The following is a 19959-nucleotide window of genomic DNA, read 5'->3' on the forward strand; positions in this document are numbered from 1 at the left end:
CACCTGCGTGAAGCCGTCGGCGCTCCTCCAGAGTTATTTCACCGCAGCAGCTGAGGCCTGTGCCAGCGTCAGGGTGCATGAAAATGCACTTTAATGTCTGTGTGTGTGTCTGTGTGTGTGTGTGTGTCTGTCTGTGTGTCTGTGTGTCTGTCTGTGTGTGTGTCTGTCTGTGTGTCTGTCTGTGTGTGTGTCTGTGTGTGTGTCTGTGTGTGTGTCTGTGTGTGTGTGTGTGTGTGTCTGTTTGTGTGTCTTTCTGTGTGTGTGTGTGTGTCTTTCTGTGTGTGTGTGTGTGTGTGTCTTTCTGTGTGTGTGTGTGTGTGTGTGTGTGTGTCTGTGTGTGTGTGTGTCTGTGTGTGTGTGTGTGTGTGTGTCTTTCTGTGTGTGTGTGTCTGTGTGTGTCTTTCTGTGTGTCTGTGTGTGTGTGTGTGTCTTTCTGTGTGTGTGTGTCTGTCTGTGTGTGTGTGTGTGTGTGTGTGTGTGTGTGTGTGTGTGTGTGTGTGTGTGTGTGTGTGTGTGTGTGTGTGTCTGTGTGTGTGTCTGTGTCTGTGTGTGTGTGTGTCTTCTGTGTGTGTGCCTGTGTGTGTGTGTGTGTGTGTCTGTGTGTGTGTGTGTCTTTCTGTGTGTGTTTTGCTTTATGCCTCCCTGTAAACAGTATGACTTCTCACTCTGCATTTCATTACTCCATTCGGCGGCGTCTCGCTGCGGGCGGGGAGGAATTCCCAAACAGCATTTATGTGTTGGTGATTGGATTAGTCCTGCGGCAGGGTCACCTGCTCTGTTTTCCTTTAGTTATCTCAGAGCTGTTTGTGGAGAGCAGAAGCAGTAAATGGTGCAGTCAGTTTCATTCGGCTTTGATTGGGCCGGACTCCTGAGACAGGAGGAGAGTCTGTGTGTGTCTGTGTGAGTCTGTGTGTGTGTGGAGATGATATTAAAAATGTTCAGTTTTTTTCTGCTCAGCCCTGCAGCTGCTGTAATATGAGCAGTCAGGAGGGAAGGGTTTGAGCTTTTTTATCAAGTGATCTGAGGGACGTCCACTGTGATGATGAATCAAAGCCCAGCAAGCACGTGGAACAACAGGATGAACCACCACAGGATAACTACTACTACAAAGAAGCATTCATGGTCACCAGAGGATGAATCCTAAACTGAATCCTAGGCACACTAACATGCATATTGTCTCCAACAATGTCTGTATATGAAGTAAATATGCTCATTGGGAACATGCTAATATTAACTTCAGCTGTTTTTGAAGGTTCCTGTTGATTGTGTGGCTACAAGTGTGTTAGCATCTTCAGCACCAGGTTTCGCTGTGTGTGTCCATGTCAGGATCCGCGTGGCGGGGATCAAAGGTCTGCAGGGCGTGGTGAGGAAGACCGTGAACGACGAGCTGCAGGCCATCATCTGGGAGCCGCAGCACATGGACAAACTGATCCCATCCATGCTGTTCAACATGCAGGACAGCGACGACCTGGACAGGTACCGCACACGCTGACACACACACACACGCTGACACACACACACACGCTGACACACACACACGCTGACACACACACACACACGCTGACACACACACACACGCTGACACACACACGCTGACACACACACACACACAGCTCAGTCTGGGACAGCGGAGGTCTTTGGGATTCTGGAGTGCTGGCTGGTAAATATGAGCTTCTCTTGTAGTCTGAGGTGACCTTTGTTAATGAGCCAGACCTCGACACACATGCATCTATTATACATGCACTGCTGCAGCTTCTCTCTCTGCAGCCAATCAGGAAGGTAAACCTGCAACTTCAGACGTCTCTGCACCGCAGGGACGGCGACCACCACACAGCAGCTCTGCTGCCCAGAGTTCGGCTGTGACATCAGAAACATATTTATTGTGTTCAGTTAGTTTAGCCAAATGTTCACTGAATGCAGTAAGAGATCGTTTTCTAAACACCGTCTAAGGCAGTGGTTCCTAAACCTTCTCTTTGGGGCCCCCGTTGTGTAGAGAAGAGTATTGCGCCCCCTGTCTGCTGTTCTGTGGTGCAGTTGCCGAGTTCTGGGTGCGACAGAGCATCTCCACTTCCTCTCCCTTCCTTGCTGAGTGTTTTTTGTATTACGTCCTTTTGAGGTCAACGATCTGGGACGAAGTCAGTCAAGCAGATGAAATAACACGACAAACTGATAACGAATCCAGAAAGGCTAAAAAGTGCCTTATCTCCTGTCTGTTCTGCTCTCTCCTCCTTATCTCCTCCCCTCTACCTGGGAGTCCTCCTCCCTTCCTCTCCTCCTCTCTTCCTCTCCTCTCTCCCTCTCCTCTCCTCTCTCCTCTCTTCCTCTCCTCTCTCCTCTCTTCCTCTCCTCTCTCCTCTCTTCCTCTCCTCTCTTCCTCTCCTCTCTCCTCTCTCCTCTCTCCTCTCCTCTCTCCTCTCCTCTCTCCTCTCCTCTCTCCTCTCCTCTCTCCTCTCCTCTCTTCCTCTCCTCTCTCCTCTCCTCTCCTCTCCTCTCCTCTCCTCTCCTCTCCTCTCCTCTCCTCTCCTCTCCTCTCCTCTCCTCCTCTCCTCTCTTCCTCTCCTCTCTTCCTCTCCTCTCTCCCTCTCCTCTCCTCTCCTCCTCTCCTCTCTTCCTCTCCTCTCTTCCTCTCCTCTCTCCCTCTCCTCTCCTCTCCTCCTCTCCTCTCTTCCTCTCCTCTCTCCCTCTCCTCTCTTCCTCTCCTCTCCTCTCTTCCTCTCCTCTCTCCTCTCCTCTCTTCCTCTCCTCTCCTCTCCTCTCCTCTCCTCTCCTCTCCTCTCCTCTCCTCTCCTCTCCTCTCCTCTCCTCTCTTCCTCTCCTCTCTTCCTCTCCTCTCTCCCTCTCCTCTCCTCTCCTCCTCTCCTCTCTTCCTCTCCTCTCTCCTCTCCTCTCTTCCTCTCTCTCTCTCCTCTCCTCTCTTCCTCTCCTCTCTTCCTCTCCTCTCTTCCTCCTGTCATCTCACCTTCTTATCTCCGCTCCGCTCTTCCTCACCGCAGCTTCCGCTCTCCTCCTCGTCTCATTTGTGTGGTTTCCATGTGAACCAGCAGCTATTTTTGGACCTGTGTTTCTCTCCTCCTGTCTCCCCCCTGTGTCTCCTGCATGCCTTCTCTTCAGTGACTCCTCTCCAGAGGAGCACATGTGGAGGAATGACTTAGTCCTGCTGCTTAGCAGCTGTCTGGAGTTGGACAGTGGAGGAACTGCAGTTTTTGCCACTTCATTGTTTTTGTTTGTGAGGCCTGCAGGTTGTTGCTCGAGCTGTGCATCGTCACCTTGAACAACCTTCACCGTGCAGAGCCTGTAGCCACGCCACACCTGGCTCCCTGCTCAGAGACGGGCCTTGTTAGATCCAGCTCACCTGTTTAATCCACACACAGCTGCTCCCCGATCATCACATCTCATCGGCCTCCATTCCTTCCTGTATAATGATGCTGCATGCAGTCCTTCATCACCGCGGGGAAACGTCTCTGTGGTATCGGCAGCGTTCCTTCTGACCTCCGTCCTTAATGAGCAGACCTGCCAGAAGTGGGGATGGACGTGCTGTGTTTGAAGGAGCAGAGGCCGGATGTGTCGGGCCGGGACGCTGCCTTAAAGATTTAAATCTGACTGCAGCTTCTTAAAAATCTGTCCGTGTAATGACAAGAATTTATTGATTGACTGAAACGCTGCAGCAGAAGGAGCTGTAGGTTCCATTCCTGTCTGTGCGCACACACACTGTATTATAATGCAGTATATGAGTCCATAATGCTTTTTGAGCATTGACAGGGTTCTAGTGTCAGACTGGATGTGGTTGGTGCAGTGTGGCGCCGCAGACTCGGCGTGTATTTGAACTCATGGAGGCGTGTTTCTCCGCAGCTCAGCTGCTGGGCCCTCATGCGTTGATTAAAGTGCGGCCTGCAGGTAGCGCCTGGTGGGATGCAGGGGTCAGATGGAGCTGCTGTAATGTTCATTGTGTTTAGCGGGCATGTCTGATAAAAGCAGCTGCTGGAAACACGGACAGTAAGCGAGCTGTAAGAGCTTCACTCATCTGTGATCAGAGACCCCACGCCGCCCTGTTCAGTCGGGCCTCTGTGATGGCAGGGGGACATTAATGCTGAAGCTTCCTCCATGATGGAACCCTCCGTCAGCACAGTGCCAGTTTAATCCTGTGATTTGCCACAGAAACGCTCTGAGATGGAGACCTCTCAGGAAACAGCTGCTCCGGTGAAGGAACCGTGTTTTGTTGTCTTCTTTTTTTTTTGTCCCTGAACAAACACAATCTGTGGATAATGTTGTTTCCAGACCCGGCTGTGGTCAGCCGGCCCCGTGGCGGCGTGCTGCCGGCTTCTAATCGAGCCTCCGTGCCCCCGGTGGGACGCAGCGGTCAAGAGCGTCGAATTGAGTTAATTGCTTGTCAGAGAAGACGGACGTGGTCAGCGTGCAGAAACCTGGGAAGAATGAAGAACGGATCTTCTTGTTGCACACTTAACCACCTGCTCGTGTTGACTGTCAGCACACACACACACAGAGCGTCACGTCCACCTTAAAAATGACTTTGACCTCCAGCTTCTCTTCATTCCTCCCTGGCTGCCGACACACCTGCTCCTCTGCAGCTCGTTTCCCTCCTCAGAGCGGACCTCATGCAGCTGGATGTGCACTGAGCTCATTAGATTTGTGTTTTCTCACCTGAACATTATCATCAGAGATAAGGTCCACAAGCTTAGCTACAGCTAGATACACCTAAGTGCTTCATCTGCATCATTTCAAGAAGATATTCATTGTAAAAGTGTACATTTTCAACATTTTTGCTGTGTGCCGTCTTAATTTACAAAGAGCCAGAGGCATACAAACTGATACTTACACATCTGAGCAGAGCTCCCAGGTGTTCCCTTTGTTATGACACCAACAGTATTCAGGTACACCTCGTGGTTGCTGAGATATACTCTATTCATTGTGGGCGTGTCATTTTCAAGCTGATGCCTTAAAAAATAGGCTTGGGATGGAAGGGGTTAAACTCCTGATGGAAGTTTATGAGATTAACGTGTGCCAAAATAATCCACACACAGCGCAGTCTTGGTCCTAATCTCTGCAAAGAGACATTGATAGTCAGACATCTAACTCTATAATCCTGAAATAATCCAGGTGTATGAGTGTGACTGCAGGCCACTGGAGAAACACGGTTTACCATGGACTAAGATTGAGGTCTTGGCTTCAGCTCATCCAGCTTCACAGCTGACGACAAACACCTTTTATCACAATTCTAAGAGTCGACTGTGCGTCACTCGCCTTCCTCCATCGCCACGTGTGTCACATGACTCCTGCAGGACTTCCTGTCGGTGTGTGTCCTGAGGAACAGTTTAACTCGTTCCTCAGACGATCACTCATCAGGAAGAGAAACTTTACCGAGTTAGTTCCGTCCGCTTCATTAAACTACGACGACTCCATGTCTGTTACAGCAGAGACGTTCACTGCTGTCTCATCTCCCTGTTTCTAACGAGCAATAAGCATTTCATTTCCCCTGAACCGCCTGTGTGGGCTGACAGTAATTGTTTTCCTCTTGAGGCCCGGCAGCCCACAGTCCATCTGTGACCGGGCTTATTGCTGTGGAAGTGATTTACTATTACATTATTTTATCAATATAGCACATACAGGAGGCTCCGGCCCGCTCTGCTGCCAGCTCTGCAGGGAACATGCAGAAAAAAGCTGTGAGCTACAAAGACCGACGGCAGAACAGGCGATGCACTGAGAGCGTCTCTCCAGAAAGAAGACGAGTTTACAATCTGCTGTCCGTCCGTCTGTCTGTACACACACACTTCTTTTAGAGTGTGGGTTGGATGCACAGCTCTGACACTCCTGTTATAACTCACATTTATATTCAGGTAATCAATCAGTTCATTGATCGGACAGACAATGATTGATAATTGATTAATCAGCCTCTGCTGTGCCTCAGGTCACCTGGCCTTCATGTCACACACACACACACACCTATCAGATTGAGGCTGATCAATACTCTGATTGATCCCTCCTCCTCCAGTCTTCTCTCTTTACACATTCTTTGTGGTTGATATGAAACATTGATTCTTGCCGGTGTTTCTGCACCTGTTGATACACAGGGCTGTGATCTTCAGTCAGTTATTGAATTATTATTGAATATATTCAGGTATTCACGCTCTCTCTCTCTCTCTCTCTCTTTCTGGCAGGGCGGGGCACCCCAGCACGCCTTCGGTGGTGGGTCAGGATGGCGAGGAGAACCCGGCAGCGCTGGCTGAAAGCTGCTTCAGAGAGCTCCTGGGCAGAGCGGCTTATGGCAACATGAACAACGCCGTCCGACCCGTGCTGGTGTGAGTACCTGATGGCGCCGTCTCCTCCCGCTGCGTGGATGCTGTCAGCTACAATTAGCTGCCATAGCAACAAGAGACACAGCTCTCTGTCTGATTACATGGTGCAGTGTGACATAAACACTGGAAAGTTTTTAAGAAGGGACTGATCCCACCTACTGAGGAGCTATCCCTGCTCTGATTGGCTACAGCTCCTCCTCCGGCTGCAAATCGTTCCAGAAGCAAAGTGAACGTTTTTTTTAATGTCAGAATATTTTTCTAAAATGGCCCAAATCTGCCCTCCATTATAAATTACAGCGTGTCAGATGCAAGCAGCAACCTCCGGGGCTCAGACTTGAAGCCCATGTGGAAGTGTCAAAGCTTGTAGTTCACGCCGCAACCACTGGGGGCTGGCTCCAGAAGCGAGTCAGTTCCCATAGACTCCCATGTTAAAATGGCCGACTTCACAGCAGAAATGAACATGTTTACAGCCTGGTACAAAAACCACTCTGGTCTCAGATGATAGGTTCTCTTCTAGTGTCAATTGTACGGGGGTGAATTTTTTTTACAACTCACTCATTTTAATTGTATTCGGACTTAAAATTACACATAATTATGGGCGTTGCTGCTTTGAGTGACAGACGGTTGACGTATCACAGCACGAGTTTCCTGCTTCCACGATCGCCCGCCCCCCTAAACCCCGCTCGTGCTCCCCCTCTTTGTTCATATTTGGAGTTTTGGCGGACGTGACGCTGTCAACATGGCGGCGGTCAGCACGTCCCGGAACCTCCCACCGAGCCTCCCACCGAGCCTCAGAACGGCTCTTCAGAAATAAACGGGTCACGGAAGCTCTGTCCATAGTCATTACTGTCCATGGACAGATGTGATCATCAACAGTCAGGTCAGAGAGAAACAATCCTGATTTACAAAAAACAGCAACACTCTGAATGTAGGTGTACAAGCCCAGAGCCCGGTGACCTGCAGCTGAGAGTGTGCAGAACAAAAGTGAACGTTCAAATTTAAAATAAACGTGTCACATCAGATCAGAGCTACATGTATAAAAGTGTTTATTTAAACCCTGTCCATGACAGACGTGCTCCAGGTCTGTGAGAATAAGACAGAAAGTCGGCATTATGAGGAAAAATATATGTTCTGAAAATTAAAAAAAAGTCTGAAGACCGCCTTCAGACTCTGAACCGTCTGTTTGGTGCTGAAAATAATATTCTTCATATAAAACATGAGAAGATAATATGATCATTTATAATATACCACCCACTCGGATGACTCGAGCCTCTTCATGTTGTTATTACACGTCGGGGCCCTGACACAGACACACACACACACAGTGTGTAAACCTACACACACTCTCGCCCTCTTTGTTGCACATACATTAATTTCCTCGCTCACACTCTCCTCGGTGCAGACTCAGAGGAAATTAAATGAGCTGTGTTATCACGCAGGAGGCTGCAGTGTGCGCTCTGCTGCCACCCACTGACCGCCTCTCCTCCTGGGATTCACACATTCTCGCGTCGGCCGACCCGCCACTCGGCACGCGTCGCATAAATTGGACAATTACGGAGCGAGCGGCCGAGCCCCGCTGAGACTCTCTCTGTGGCGGTCTGTTCCCGGCCGGCGGAGCGGAGGCAGCGCCGCCATCCTCGGCAGCGTGCAGCTTTTCTGTCTGTTTAAACTGAAGGTTTATTCCAGTGTGAGTGATGATACTTCATCTGCTCATGACATTCTCTGACTCACTTGAAGTCACTGCAGCAGCCCCCCCCCCCCCCCCCCCCCCCCCCATAGCTCCCTCCTCATCCTCAGTTTATTAAAGTGTCTCTGTGTGAATCACTGTCACTGTCTGTCTCAGAGGACAATCACTTGTCTGCCAACACCACAGTCAGCAGCGTCAGCAGCAGCAGCAGCAGCAGGAGGAGCGACAGTTAAAAACAGAAGCTCTGTTTTCTCTAAATCTCTGAGCTGCACCTGGAGGAGGAGCCGTGTGACTGACAGACACTTTATTTAAAATGTGTTTTACATTTTATGTCCAAATATGCAGCTGCAATCAGGATGATGCTAACTTTCTCACTTCCTGTTCCTCTCACACGACCAGTCCGTGTGCTCTGATTGGTCAGCTCCGTCCTGTCTGCAGGCAGAGTGTGTGTGCAGAATCACTCAGGTGTTCAGACAGAGATCAGCTGCAGGAAGCTGCAGGTCAGACTGAGACTCTCTGAGTGTTGGTCATGTGACTGCTGCTCACAGTGACTCCATCATGGCGTCCTGCTGGCTGCTGAGGGGGGCGGGACTTTTAGTTTGTACTGAGTCTGGTTGGAGTGAAGTCTTTGTTTAGGGAGGATCTTTACTCTGACATGTAGAAAAAAGACGTTTGGTTGATCTGACAGATCTGTGTGTAGCACGTGATGCATTCAAGGACCATCGGACTTATACACTATCAATAAAATACCCTGATTGTCAGATGATATATATATATAAAACCTGATTAAAGTGTTTTAATTCGTTCTGTGGCAGCAATCCCATCATCCTTTGTTTCACCCTGTGATGTCATGTGGTTCTGCTGACACTCATCTGAGTTCTGACAGTTGACACAGGATGTCTGACTCACACACACACAGACTGCTGCCGTGTGTGGTTCTCACTGCCAGTCTATTACTGTAAATATGTGTGTTTGTTTTGGCAACATGTCGACAGTGTCACCTCCAGCTCTGACCGACCAACTCGCTGGCATCCTGCGCCCCCTGCAGGCCAGCCTGGTACCTGCTGCTTTCCATAGTTCACACTGTGTGTGTGTGTGTGTGTGTGTGTGTGTGTGTGTGTGTGTGTGTGTGTGTGTGTGTGTGTGTGTGTGTGTGTGTGTGTGTGTGTGTGTGTGTGTGTGTGTGTGTGTGTGTGTGTGTGTGTGTGTGTGTGTGTGTGTGTGTGTAGGCCATCATAGGCTTTGTTACTTGGTGGAGGTGACCCCTGTTTTTTGTGATTGAGTGATCACATTATTTTCCCTTTTTTTGCAGATAAATATTTTCTAATAAATGCAGAAGTTTGTTGCAGGGGTTTGCCCCACAGGGGGCGCTCCCCACACAGAGTGAGTGTGATGCTGGATGCAGCACCGGAATTCTTTAGTCCTTGAATCTTTCTCTGGACCAAACAGCCGCTCAGCTTCCTGTCCGTCTTTCTGTCTGAGAGCGAACCCACTTCTCCTCCTGCTGCGAGGAGGAGGAGGAGGAGGAGGAGGAGGAGGAGGAAGGGAGCGTCTTCAGACTATAAATAGCATGGATTGGGGTTAACGGAGGGAGGAGGGTTTTGGGGGTTTGGATTGACGTCACGTTGGTGATCTGTGCTCCTCTGCTTCCTCTGTGTTTCCTCATCCCGTCTCTCCGTCGGCTGCTTTATTGTCTCTGAAAAATCCTCCTGCAGCTGGATTTATTTCTGCTGACTGACTCACACACAAATGCTGCGTTTTATGAGTTATTGTTGACCGTCAGTATTTCACCGAAACCACACACAATCAGACCGCATCTGAGGGGGCGGGGCTTGATGTCAGAGTCAGATTGTTTGATGTCATGGTGACTGGTGCATCGATGCGTTTGGTGAATAAGCTCTTTGTGTTTTCTTCTTCTCTGCTCAGACACCTGGACAACCATCACCTGTGGGACCCCAACGAGTTCGCCGTGTCCTGCTTCAGAATCATCATGTACTCCATCCAGGTATGGCACACACTTCGCCCCGGATCAGCCGACCAGAAGCCTGAAAGTCTAACACCAAGCATCAGCTAACTAGCCAGGATGAGAGGAAATACCTCTCACCACCAGTAGGTGGCAGTAGCCACAACCGCAAATTTACGACCTATAAACAAACTTGTATTTTCCTGGCAGCCCTGTTGTCATGACAACATTCACATATGGCGGTGACGTCACTAGTGTTTCACATGCACTTAGCTGAGCAGCCAATCAGAAGCCCTGTTCACTCAGGCTCCTCCTCCTCCTCCTCTCTGCAGGCTCAGCACTCCCACCACGTCATCCAGCAGGTTCTGAACCACCTGGACACCCACAACAGGAACACGCCGCGGGTCCGAGCCGGCATCGTCCAGGTGCTGCTGGAGACGGTGGCCATCGCCGCCAAGGGCTCCGTGGGTGAGTGTCACATCATCATCATCATCATCCTCTGTGAAGGCGCCGCTTCCGCTGCGTCTCCAGTATGAGGACATCAGTTCAGGAGTCCTCTTGATAGCTTCACATGAGCTTTATTCAGCAGCAGGAACAAATGTCACGGTGCACATGAAGTGTGAGCGAGGAAGACTTCAGTCACACTCTTCACTGCAGTCAGAGGAGAAGCTCAGTGATCAGAGGTCTCACTGATCAATGATCTGAGTCTAACATTATGACTGTATGTCAGAATTATTCAGGCTTTGAGGCTGTTTTTGAGTTTCCTTCTTCAACTTCAATGTAACAGATGATCTTTGTTTCTGCTCGCGTGCCTCTCGTGTGCTGATTACCTGATAATTAAAAACAATCTGGATTTTCTCACCTCTGGAAATAGACAAAGAAACCCTGCAGCCGCTCTGCTTTCATTTGCACTCATTTAAAAAAACACAATCTCATGCAGAGGTGAGAATTGATGCTTTAATCATTTCACCGACCTGTGTTTCACCGCCTCCACCTGGAAAACACCTACACACACTTACACACACGCACACCTGCACACACACACACACCTACACCTACACACCTACACACACACACACCTCTACACACACACACCTACACACACACACCTACACCTACACACACACACACACCTACACCTACACACACACACCTACACACACGGACAGGAATGATCCAGGTGTCCAAACGGAGCGAGGCGTCCATCTTTGAGGGCGAAACCATCACGCCGCCAAATCTGTGGCTCGGTACGGTATGGAGGGGTTGGTGGGGGGTTAGAGTTACACGGGACGACACACACAGAGTGACCAGCGCACTGTAAAAAATAAAACAGAACAAACTGAACTTTAGTGATGAGCGATGCTGATCTGAGAAGCTGAGTCTGCCGCTGTGCGTCTCTCTGGTCTCTCTGTGGTTGTGTCTCCAGTGTGGCGCTCTCAGTCGTGGCCGTGCTTGTGTAGCTGTGTAGTGTTGTAACCTGTAGCTCAGTGATGTGATGTCCGTAGATTTGGAGCAGTCCAAAAGTTCTGTAAATCACACAGGACGTTGTTAGCCTAGCTTAGCATAAAGGCTGGAAACGGTAACAGCTGCTTGACATGAGAAACACACCCTGAGGTTTGTTCAGAATCATCTCCAGGATTGTCCCTCTGTTAACCCCTCATGTTCTCAGCGGGCTCCTTCCTGCTGGAAACACAGTCTGAACTGAGCGCAGGCCTCGCGCTGCCACAGGCGGGCCGGGTGAAGCAGTCAGCTCCGACTGTGATAATCTGAGGTGTTGCTTGCTGTGACAGGCTGAATTAGGACTGAGCCGAAGAGCAGTCGTCCCTGAGCGCTGTCTGCAGGCCTGAAAGCACTGAAAGCACTGAAAGCACCTCACCTACAGACACAGTTTAGACAAAGTGATCAGTTAATGTTCCTGCCTGTCAGGAGAGACCACTGTGTTCTACATGTCTGAGCACTAAGAATCTGTACAAACTAAAAGTCCTGTGCTCCTCAGCACCCAGCAGGACGCCATGATGGAGTCACATGACCAACACTCTGTCATCTGCAGCTCATATTAGTGTAAAACCGGTTTGTAGATGCTGTAAATGTAAATAGTTATTAGCTATTAGCATGTAGAGCAAACACAGTGTGGCCTGGTTCTGTGAATTTAAGTGTGTGTGTGTGGCGGCAGGTCCCACGGTCCTGGAGGTCTTCAACACTCTGCTCAAACACCTGCGGATGAGCGTGGACTTCGAGCTGGGCGAGTCCTCCAGGAGAAACTCCAGCACCAGCGTCTCGTCCAGCCGCGGCAAAGAGAGCGAAGAGCGGATCGTCCAGAACGCCATCATCCAGACCATCGGTGCGGCGTCCTCTGACGGACACACACACAGAGGGCTGTGGGCGCTCAGGGCTGTCAGGCCGCCCGGCTCATTGTGCTCTCTGTTTCTTTCCCTCCAGGCTTCTTTGGTGGAAACCTGCCAGACTACCAGCGGGCTGAAGTCATGATGTTCATCATGGGCAAAGTGCCGGTGTACGGGACGCCCTGCCACACCCTGGACACCGTCAAGATCGGGTGAGTCACACACTCATAAAACACAAACCGCCAGCTGACAAGTCGACAGCACGGAGCACAGAGCCTCCGGGCCTGAATCCACAAGCTTAGAAGTCAGATGAGTGAAGAGACGTCTCCGACACACACCTCGTCTCTCCTCTTCATCCAAAGTGAATTGTGTCTTAATCTGTCCTCACTTCACCTCCGGGACGCCCCGCAGTGGACTCGTCTCCGCGCTCACTGAGACAAAGAAAAAGAAAAGCTAATCCCTCAGGCCTCAGGGGTGCACCAGCAGATAATCCCAAATCAAATGAACATCCTCCTCCTCCTCCTCCTCCTCTTCCTCACAGACCTACAGGCTCTCCTTTTTGGGTAATTGCTGGAGAAGAAAAGTTTGACTGCGGCTCGTTGGAAGTGGTTGAAACAGTTTACAGGTCTGATATCAGACTGACCAGCAGCACTGTCCCGTCGCCCTGACAACAATCGATGATGTTACATTAACTTAGCGTACGTCCCTACAGAAGAGGATCAGAGCCACGGCAAGAGACGGGCCACGGCTGTTCTCATCATTTAGAGTAAAATGTCTTGATGTCTTGTTTGTTTTGCAGACATCAGGGCACCAAGCGGATCCAGACCATGCTGCTCAGCTCCCTCATCATGGTGAGTCCTCCTCTCTGTGCTCCTCACACTCCTGAACGTTCACGTGTCACCAGCTGAACGACAACAGAGTAAAACGATGTTCATCTGTTTAACACTGAGTCTCCATAAGACACAGGTGGCACAGCCAGCAGACACACACACACACAAAGAGACACACACAGACACACAGACAGACACACACACACACACAAAGAGACACACACAGACACACACACAGACACACACACAAAGAGACACACACAGACAGACAGACACACACACACACAGACACACACACACACACAGACAGACACACACACACACACACAGACACACACACACAGACACACACACACACACACACAGACAGACACAGACACACACAGACACACACACACACACACACACACACACACACACAGACACACAGACAGACACACACACACACACACAGACACACACAGACACACACACAGACACACACAGCGTGCTCCTTTCCTCGCCTCCCTCGGTTTGCCACCACCTGCCTCCCTGTGCAGCTGGAGGAGGGTGAAAGGTCAACATATTTATAACGGTGCCGCTGCAGATGGGGTCGACCCGTGGGAGGTGATGGCGGCGCGGGGCAGTGAGGGGAAGGGGAGTGTTGTGGGTGTCGGTGTGCAGATGTTTGCACAGGGATCAGACGTGGCCTCTGCCTCCGTCATGTCAGGTGGTGAAGGTGTGCTGTTCGCGCTCATCACAGATCATCGCTCACCGCAGAAAAGGTCAACATTTAGACACTTTCAGCTGCTTGTGAACGTGACCTTTAAGCTGCCACTCCCCGTGGATTAATCGCATTATGCTGTGATAAGTCTGCTCTCACCTTTCAATCCCCCCCCCTCAGGTGACCTCCGGCTTTAAGTCCAAGTCCATGGCAGCCGCGTTGCCGCCTCCCTTCCTCGACCCGCTCTTCTCCATCTCTCTGATGGAGGACAGCGAGCTGAGGCAGCTGGTGCTGGAGATCCTGCACAACATCCTGGATCGCCATGACAACCGGGCCAAGCTACGCGGCATCAGGTACGTTTGGTCTGTTGATGGAGCGCTGAGGAGCGGGTGGTGTCTGATTTGTGATTTTTTTCTGTCTTTGTTCTCGGTCTCAGAATCATTCCGAACGTCGCGGCGCTGAAGATCAAACGGGAGAAGATTTCCAAACAAGACGTGGCGTTCATGAAGAAGGTAGAAAATCAGATATACTAACATCCTGCAGGGGGCGCTGTTCTCATCGCTACTCTTCTGTGCTAAGACAACTTGTTTAAGTACAGAATGACTTTTAAATACAATCAGTTTTAACACATTCACAACCCTCTACAGTAGCTAGAATCATCTGACTGTTAACTGTCTGACGGTCCCTAAATGCATCACAAAGACTTACAGTTCAATCTTATTGAACGTGTCACTTACAAGACGCTCTCTGATTTTAATTTTTTCGGCCGTCTGGGAGCTCCTTGTCCCTGACAGGAAGCGCCCGCGCACCATCAGCACGTGACATTTCCAAATGAAGGCCCACAGTTGAAGTTGTGAATCTGTGAATCACACCTGAGCGGCGACCTTCACCCAGGGATCAGACGCCTGGAAGCAGGGCTGCGGGCGTCCAGCCTCAGCACTCAGAGCACCAGCAGTTCCAGGCTGCGTCTTGATTGTGATTCATTAGAGCTGAATGGAATCGTTGGTATTCACTTTCCATTAACCTCCATGTCAAGCGTGTATAAATGCAGGAGCGCGGCTCCGGCGGCGACCTTTGACCCCCAGGCTTATTTTAGGCTGATCACAGTTAATGAGCTGTATCTGTTTGTCTGCAGCAGACTGATATTTTCAGTAATGAATCCCTCGGTGGCTCCCATCGCTCCTCTTTCTGGGTCACGTGTGGCGAGCTGCAGGCCGGGAGCTGCTCGTCGCGGCGGCGACCTCAGAACCTCCCCTGGCTGTGTCACTTCCTGGCCGGGCTCCAGCTCTCATCGCTGTGCCGCCTGCCGGCGTGGCGCTCACGCGGGCTCCTCTGACAGTCTTGGTGTTTGCAGCTTGTTAAAATGTGACGAGCGTTTGTGTTAAACATCCCGTCAGCTGCTCTCACACGCTGAAGCCACAATCTGCTGCACATTAACTGGAGCTGTGTAAACAGGAAGTGTCAGCTCTGCAGCGGGTCATGTCTCAATCATCACAAATCAGACTGAACAGTCTGTAGTTCCTTTTTCTATGGCGGATATTATACATGCTTCTGTTTGTAGGTGCAGGTCAGTCTGCCAGATTATGGATCCATACGTTAAGTTTTAATCATACAGGACAGGATGGATGTGACAGGATCAGAGTTCAGCCTCTTAGGTGTTTTCTGACCTCCTGCCGTCTCCTGCAGCACGGCCAGCAGCTCTACCGCCACATCTACCTGGGCTGCAAAGAGGAGGACAACGTCCACAAGAACTTCGAGCTGCTCTTCACCACGCTGGCCGTGCTGACCATCGAGCTGGCCAACGAGGAGGTGGTCATCGACCTGATCCGGCTCGCCATCGCTCTGCAGGTGAGACTCAGTTCACAAAGAATCATCGTAAAAGATCTGCATCATCTGCAGCTCTCAGGCAGGTCACATGACCGACTTGATGTTTACTCACATTTAAATCAGGGATTAAGACGGATTAGGACTGAATACATTAAAATACAACATTCTGGATGAATCAAACATCAGTGATATTACATAACATCTTATTATTGTAGAGTCTGTAACAACACACAGGTCTGATCAATACAGTCAAATCAGTGCAATAATAGATATATGCTTCATATCAGTTCATCAGTTTAGCTTTCCCACTGCTTTGATGTTTGTAACGTCACAATATTTAAAGGATTCTGGGTAAGATTAAAGCAAAGTGAGGCCTGGTCCACACAAGGATCGCCCGCTAAGAGGAGCTGGAATAGGCTGAAGAACACAGTGCAGCGAGAGGAGGAGAGGAAGACGAAGAAGAAGAAGCAGAAGAGGCCTAACAGAGAAAGAAGAGCAGCTGAGGTAGAACCAGAAGTCAGAACCTCAGAGCTCTGCTGCGTCCCCGTTTCTGCTTCTGAGGGTTCGTTTTGATGTTTAAACAACACGGAGCTCCTCACGCTCGGCGCTCTTCACTCTGGAGAGTCCTCCACGAGAAGACGAGTGCTTCTGCTGTCAGGTGTCACATTTCAGCGCCGCCGTCAGGAGGCGAGGCCGCGATGCCATCAGACTGGAGGCGGCGCACGCGTCCAATAAAAACCTCCTGCATGAAGCGTGAAGAAAGGCTGCTCACTTACACAGACACACACACACACAGACACACACACACACCAGCTGCTTGTTGGAGTGTCGTGCTGAGATCTTATCATTTCCAAATGTCACTGTGCTGTAGACAAGAGAAACACACACACACACATTCGTAGTAGCACTTTCTAAATCAGGACATCTTTAACCCTTTGAAGACATTTTTTTGTGTGTTTGTTTTTTATGATTTCATTCCACAGATTAGATCAGATAATCCTCATTAATCCCACAGTCACACTCAGCATCAGAAGTCGAACCATTAAACACAACAAACGTGTAAATGATCGGTTGTTACCATGACGACCACCCTCAGGTCGTCCCCTTACACTCTTTGGTCTGTGCAGGACATGTCTCTGACCAACGAGGAGAACATGCCCATGATCATCCGCTGCGGCATCATGGCGCTGGTGGCCGCTTACCTCAACTTCCTGAGTCAGATGATCGCCAACCCGCCTTTCTGCCAGCACGTCAGCAAGGTGCGTCCCCGCGGCGCCGCCGCTGCTCCCGCCGGGCACCTCTCTCGGCTCCCGTTTATTGAGGTTAACCCCTCGTTCTCTCTGCAGGTCATCGAGCTGAGGAACATGGACGCTCCGTACCTCCTGCCAGAGCACATCTTCAGGGACAAGTGTCCGTACGTACACACTGATCACAGACGCTGCTTATAGCGACACCTGTGGCCATTAGGGTCAACTGCAGTTAGCATCCTGCACGAGCTAGCAGCACATCAACTCCACCATCCAGCAGCTGTTTATTGAAAATATACATGTTCAAAGTTAGTCATGTTGACACCAAGAGCTGACCTGGTTGCTGAATTACTTATTGTTGGTGAAGACACGCCTGCTCCTGTGAGTTCAGGAGGACTTTTGATTAGCATTAGCCAGCTGGCTAACGAAGCCTCACGCTGTCTCTGGTTTCTTCTTGCAGACTGCCTGAAGCTTTGGACAAAGAGGACAGACAGCTGTACTTCCAGACAGCCGACATGGCCGAGTGTCTGGCGGGACCGGGATACAACGCAGAGAGACTGTCCATCCCCTACGTCCCCCAGGTCACAGGTAGGACCGCCGTCACATCTTAGTGAAACATGTCAGAGGACTGCAGGTGGAGACTGAACGTTTTCTTCTTCAGCCTTTTAAAACCGGTCCTCATGTGCAGCCAGAGACGTATCAGAGATGGAAACATGCGACTCTGTGTATGTCTGACGGCAGCAGAGTCAGATTAAAGGATTTCTGTCATGTTAGTGCTTTGTTTTCATGTCCGCGTGCCCTCTGCAGACTCAGCAGAAAACTCACTTTAAAAAGCCGCTGTCTGATGGAACATCTGCAGCAGTTCATGGGTTAAAAACAGAAAGATGTGATTAAAGCGCTAACCGGCTCGCCCTCTGTTCTCCCCCTCTCAGTGCTGTACACAGTAGGAAAGATCCTGCACAGGTGCAAGCAGACGTCCAGAGGTAACAGGTGGAGTCCTGTAGACGTAGCTGCTGTAGACCAAAAGTTTCATTCTGTCTCTCATAGAAGACAAACCGATGTAAACCTTTGTATGCTTTACCCTGGACTTTTCAGAGGTCCTTGAACGCATCATGTCGACAGTGTTTAGGCTTCGAATCCCGATATTTCCCAAGATTCAGTAAAAAACCAAAAGTTCTGCCCTCCTCAGCAACAAGCAGGAAGCCATGACATGTGCGCAGCAGTCACATGACCAACACTCAGACTGTCTGATGCTGGAGGCTGAGGCCGTACTTGTGCTTTATGTCAGAGGAGGCGGCTCAGAGACCTGAGATGTTTGAAACTTTTGCAGAACTCTTTGACCCGGTTGAGCTGTAGCTTCCTCCACACGTACACACTGAGTTAACCCCTCCCCCCCCGCAGCGATGGGTAGCGTGTAGTGTTGCGTCCTGGTAGTTGGTCAGAGGACCCGTGCTGTGTGTAGCTGTAGACGTCACACTGATTTGATCACTGCTTCTAACTGTTTCACCTGCTTCACATGTGGACGTGTCTCGGTGAGTACACGCAGAGCGCCGCGGCTCTGAAGCTGTTTGTCATGAGGAGCAGCGCTGCGTCCTCAGCTGTAGCTGCCGGCTTCCTGTTTTCTTTGCTGTAACAGACAGTCTGTCAGTGTTTACGCTGCGCCGCTCCGATCAGCTTCCTCATTGGAGCCTTCAGTCACTCTCACCGTGTCTGATCACATGACCTCGGCGTGGAGCTGCTGCTCCTGACGCCGCCATGTGGACAAACACAGACGTGTTTTTTTGGTCAGCATCAGATGGATCGGTTCCTCTGATGATGTCACACGCTCCCATCAGGAAGCATGATGGAAAACAAAGGCTCCATCATCAGAGCATGGCCGCATTTAGGCTTTTGATGTGTTTTGTATTTGTTTAGTTTGTAAATATTTGACTTGAAAATCAAAATCGTGCAGCAGCTTTGCAGCAAAAGAATGTGTTTGTTGTAACTGTCTGAAGTCTACAGAGCCCTCTGCTGGCATGCTTAAAAAATAAATCAGCTGTGGCCAGGAGACACCACCTGATGGCCCCTCCAATGGCTCCACCTTCGACCCTAGAGACGATGCGCAGGGAGGGGACGCTCACCGCTCCCGTGCACCCCTGTCCATGAATTCATGATTGATTGATTGATGAATTGTAATACTACTATATATAATATAATAATAATAACAACACTAATTTTTGGCCACGAAATCTTTCTTTTTTTGACCATGTCAGCAGAGGGGCTCCGTAGACCTCAGTGTTTATCCAAGGTTCTGTTAAATAGATCTGTTTATTTTATACGTTGTTTTCTTGGCTGACTGTCAGAGAATATTGTTTTATATCATTTTTTTCTTATTTTAAAACTTTAATTAAATGGACAATTAGATTTTTTAAATAATTGTGTGACTTTATTGTGAATATGTTCCATTTATTTCTTTAGTTTTTGTGGTGGAAACATGAAATGTGTGTGATGTGTGGAGCAGGCTGTGTCCTGGAGGCCGGACCCTCGGCCGTCCTGAGGGCCTCTGGCAGCACAGCTGATCCAGACTCTGCTGTGACTCTCTGTCTCCTGCAGATGAAGACCGGCTGACCAGGAGGAAGAGCTTCGTGGACACCATCTCCCTGCAGGTGGACATCATGTCCAGCAGTCTTCCAGACAAGGTCAGCTGACCGTCCACATGAGGTTTGAGGTGTGTCTGTGAGAGCAGCAGGTGGACGTCATGTCCTCTGTCTCTGTCTGTCTGCAGTCCCAGCTGGCTGAGGAGATCACGTTTGAGACCCTGAAGAAGGCCATCGGTAAGAACACAGTGTGTTGTGAAGAGGAGCGCCCTCATCCTTCAGGCTGGGCATCACGTGACAGGAAGCAGGAACCTGTGACTTCCTGTTAACCCCTTAAAGACTGACAGGTGGTCTGTGTGCTTACAGACACCACCGGCTTGGAGGAGCAGGAGCGGGAGAAAAGGCGTCAGGTGATGGAGAAGTTCCAGAAAGCTCCGTTTGAGGAGATCGCTGCTCACTGCGAGTCCAAGGTG

The 19959-nt window shown here is 50.1% G+C and overlaps 1 protein-coding gene across 3 annotated transcripts in view; it reads left to right on the plus strand.

The window, feature by feature from the left end:
• efr3a (EFR3 homolog A (S. cerevisiae)) overlaps positions 1-19959 on the plus strand; it is a 57103-nt gene that overhangs the window by 32403 nt on the left and 4741 nt on the right. For all 3 annotated transcript variants that reach the window (XR_003671970.1, XR_003671971.1, XM_028426774.1), the window contains 16 exons: positions 1327-1476; positions 6174-6314; positions 9925-10003; positions 10294-10429; positions 12135-12302; positions 12401-12515; positions 13103-13154; positions 14017-14189; positions 14273-14348; positions 15523-15684; positions 16791-16922; positions 17010-17077; positions 17371-17498; positions 19503-19588; positions 19675-19723; positions 19853-19956. Coding sequence is in view for 1 of the 3 variants with exons in the window: in XM_028426774.1 (XP_028282575.1) it covers positions 1327-1476; positions 6174-6314; positions 9925-10003; positions 10294-10429; positions 12135-12302; positions 12401-12515; positions 13103-13154; positions 14017-14189; positions 14273-14348; positions 15523-15684; positions 16791-16922; positions 17010-17077; positions 17371-17498; positions 19503-19588; positions 19675-19723; positions 19853-19956 (1819 nt within the window). In the remaining 2 variants the exon portion in view is untranslated. The remainder of the gene's footprint in view (positions 1-1326; positions 1477-6173; positions 6315-9924; positions 10004-10293; positions 10430-12134; positions 12303-12400; positions 12516-13102; positions 13155-14016; positions 14190-14272; positions 14349-15522; positions 15685-16790; positions 16923-17009; positions 17078-17370; positions 17499-19502; positions 19589-19674; positions 19724-19852; positions 19957-19959) is intronic.

The sequence above is a fragment of the Parambassis ranga genome, chromosome 17, assembly GCF_900634625.1.
Source record: "Parambassis ranga chromosome 17, fParRan2.1, whole genome shotgun sequence".
Lineage (NCBI taxonomy): Eukaryota > Metazoa > Chordata > Actinopteri > Ambassidae > Parambassis > Parambassis ranga.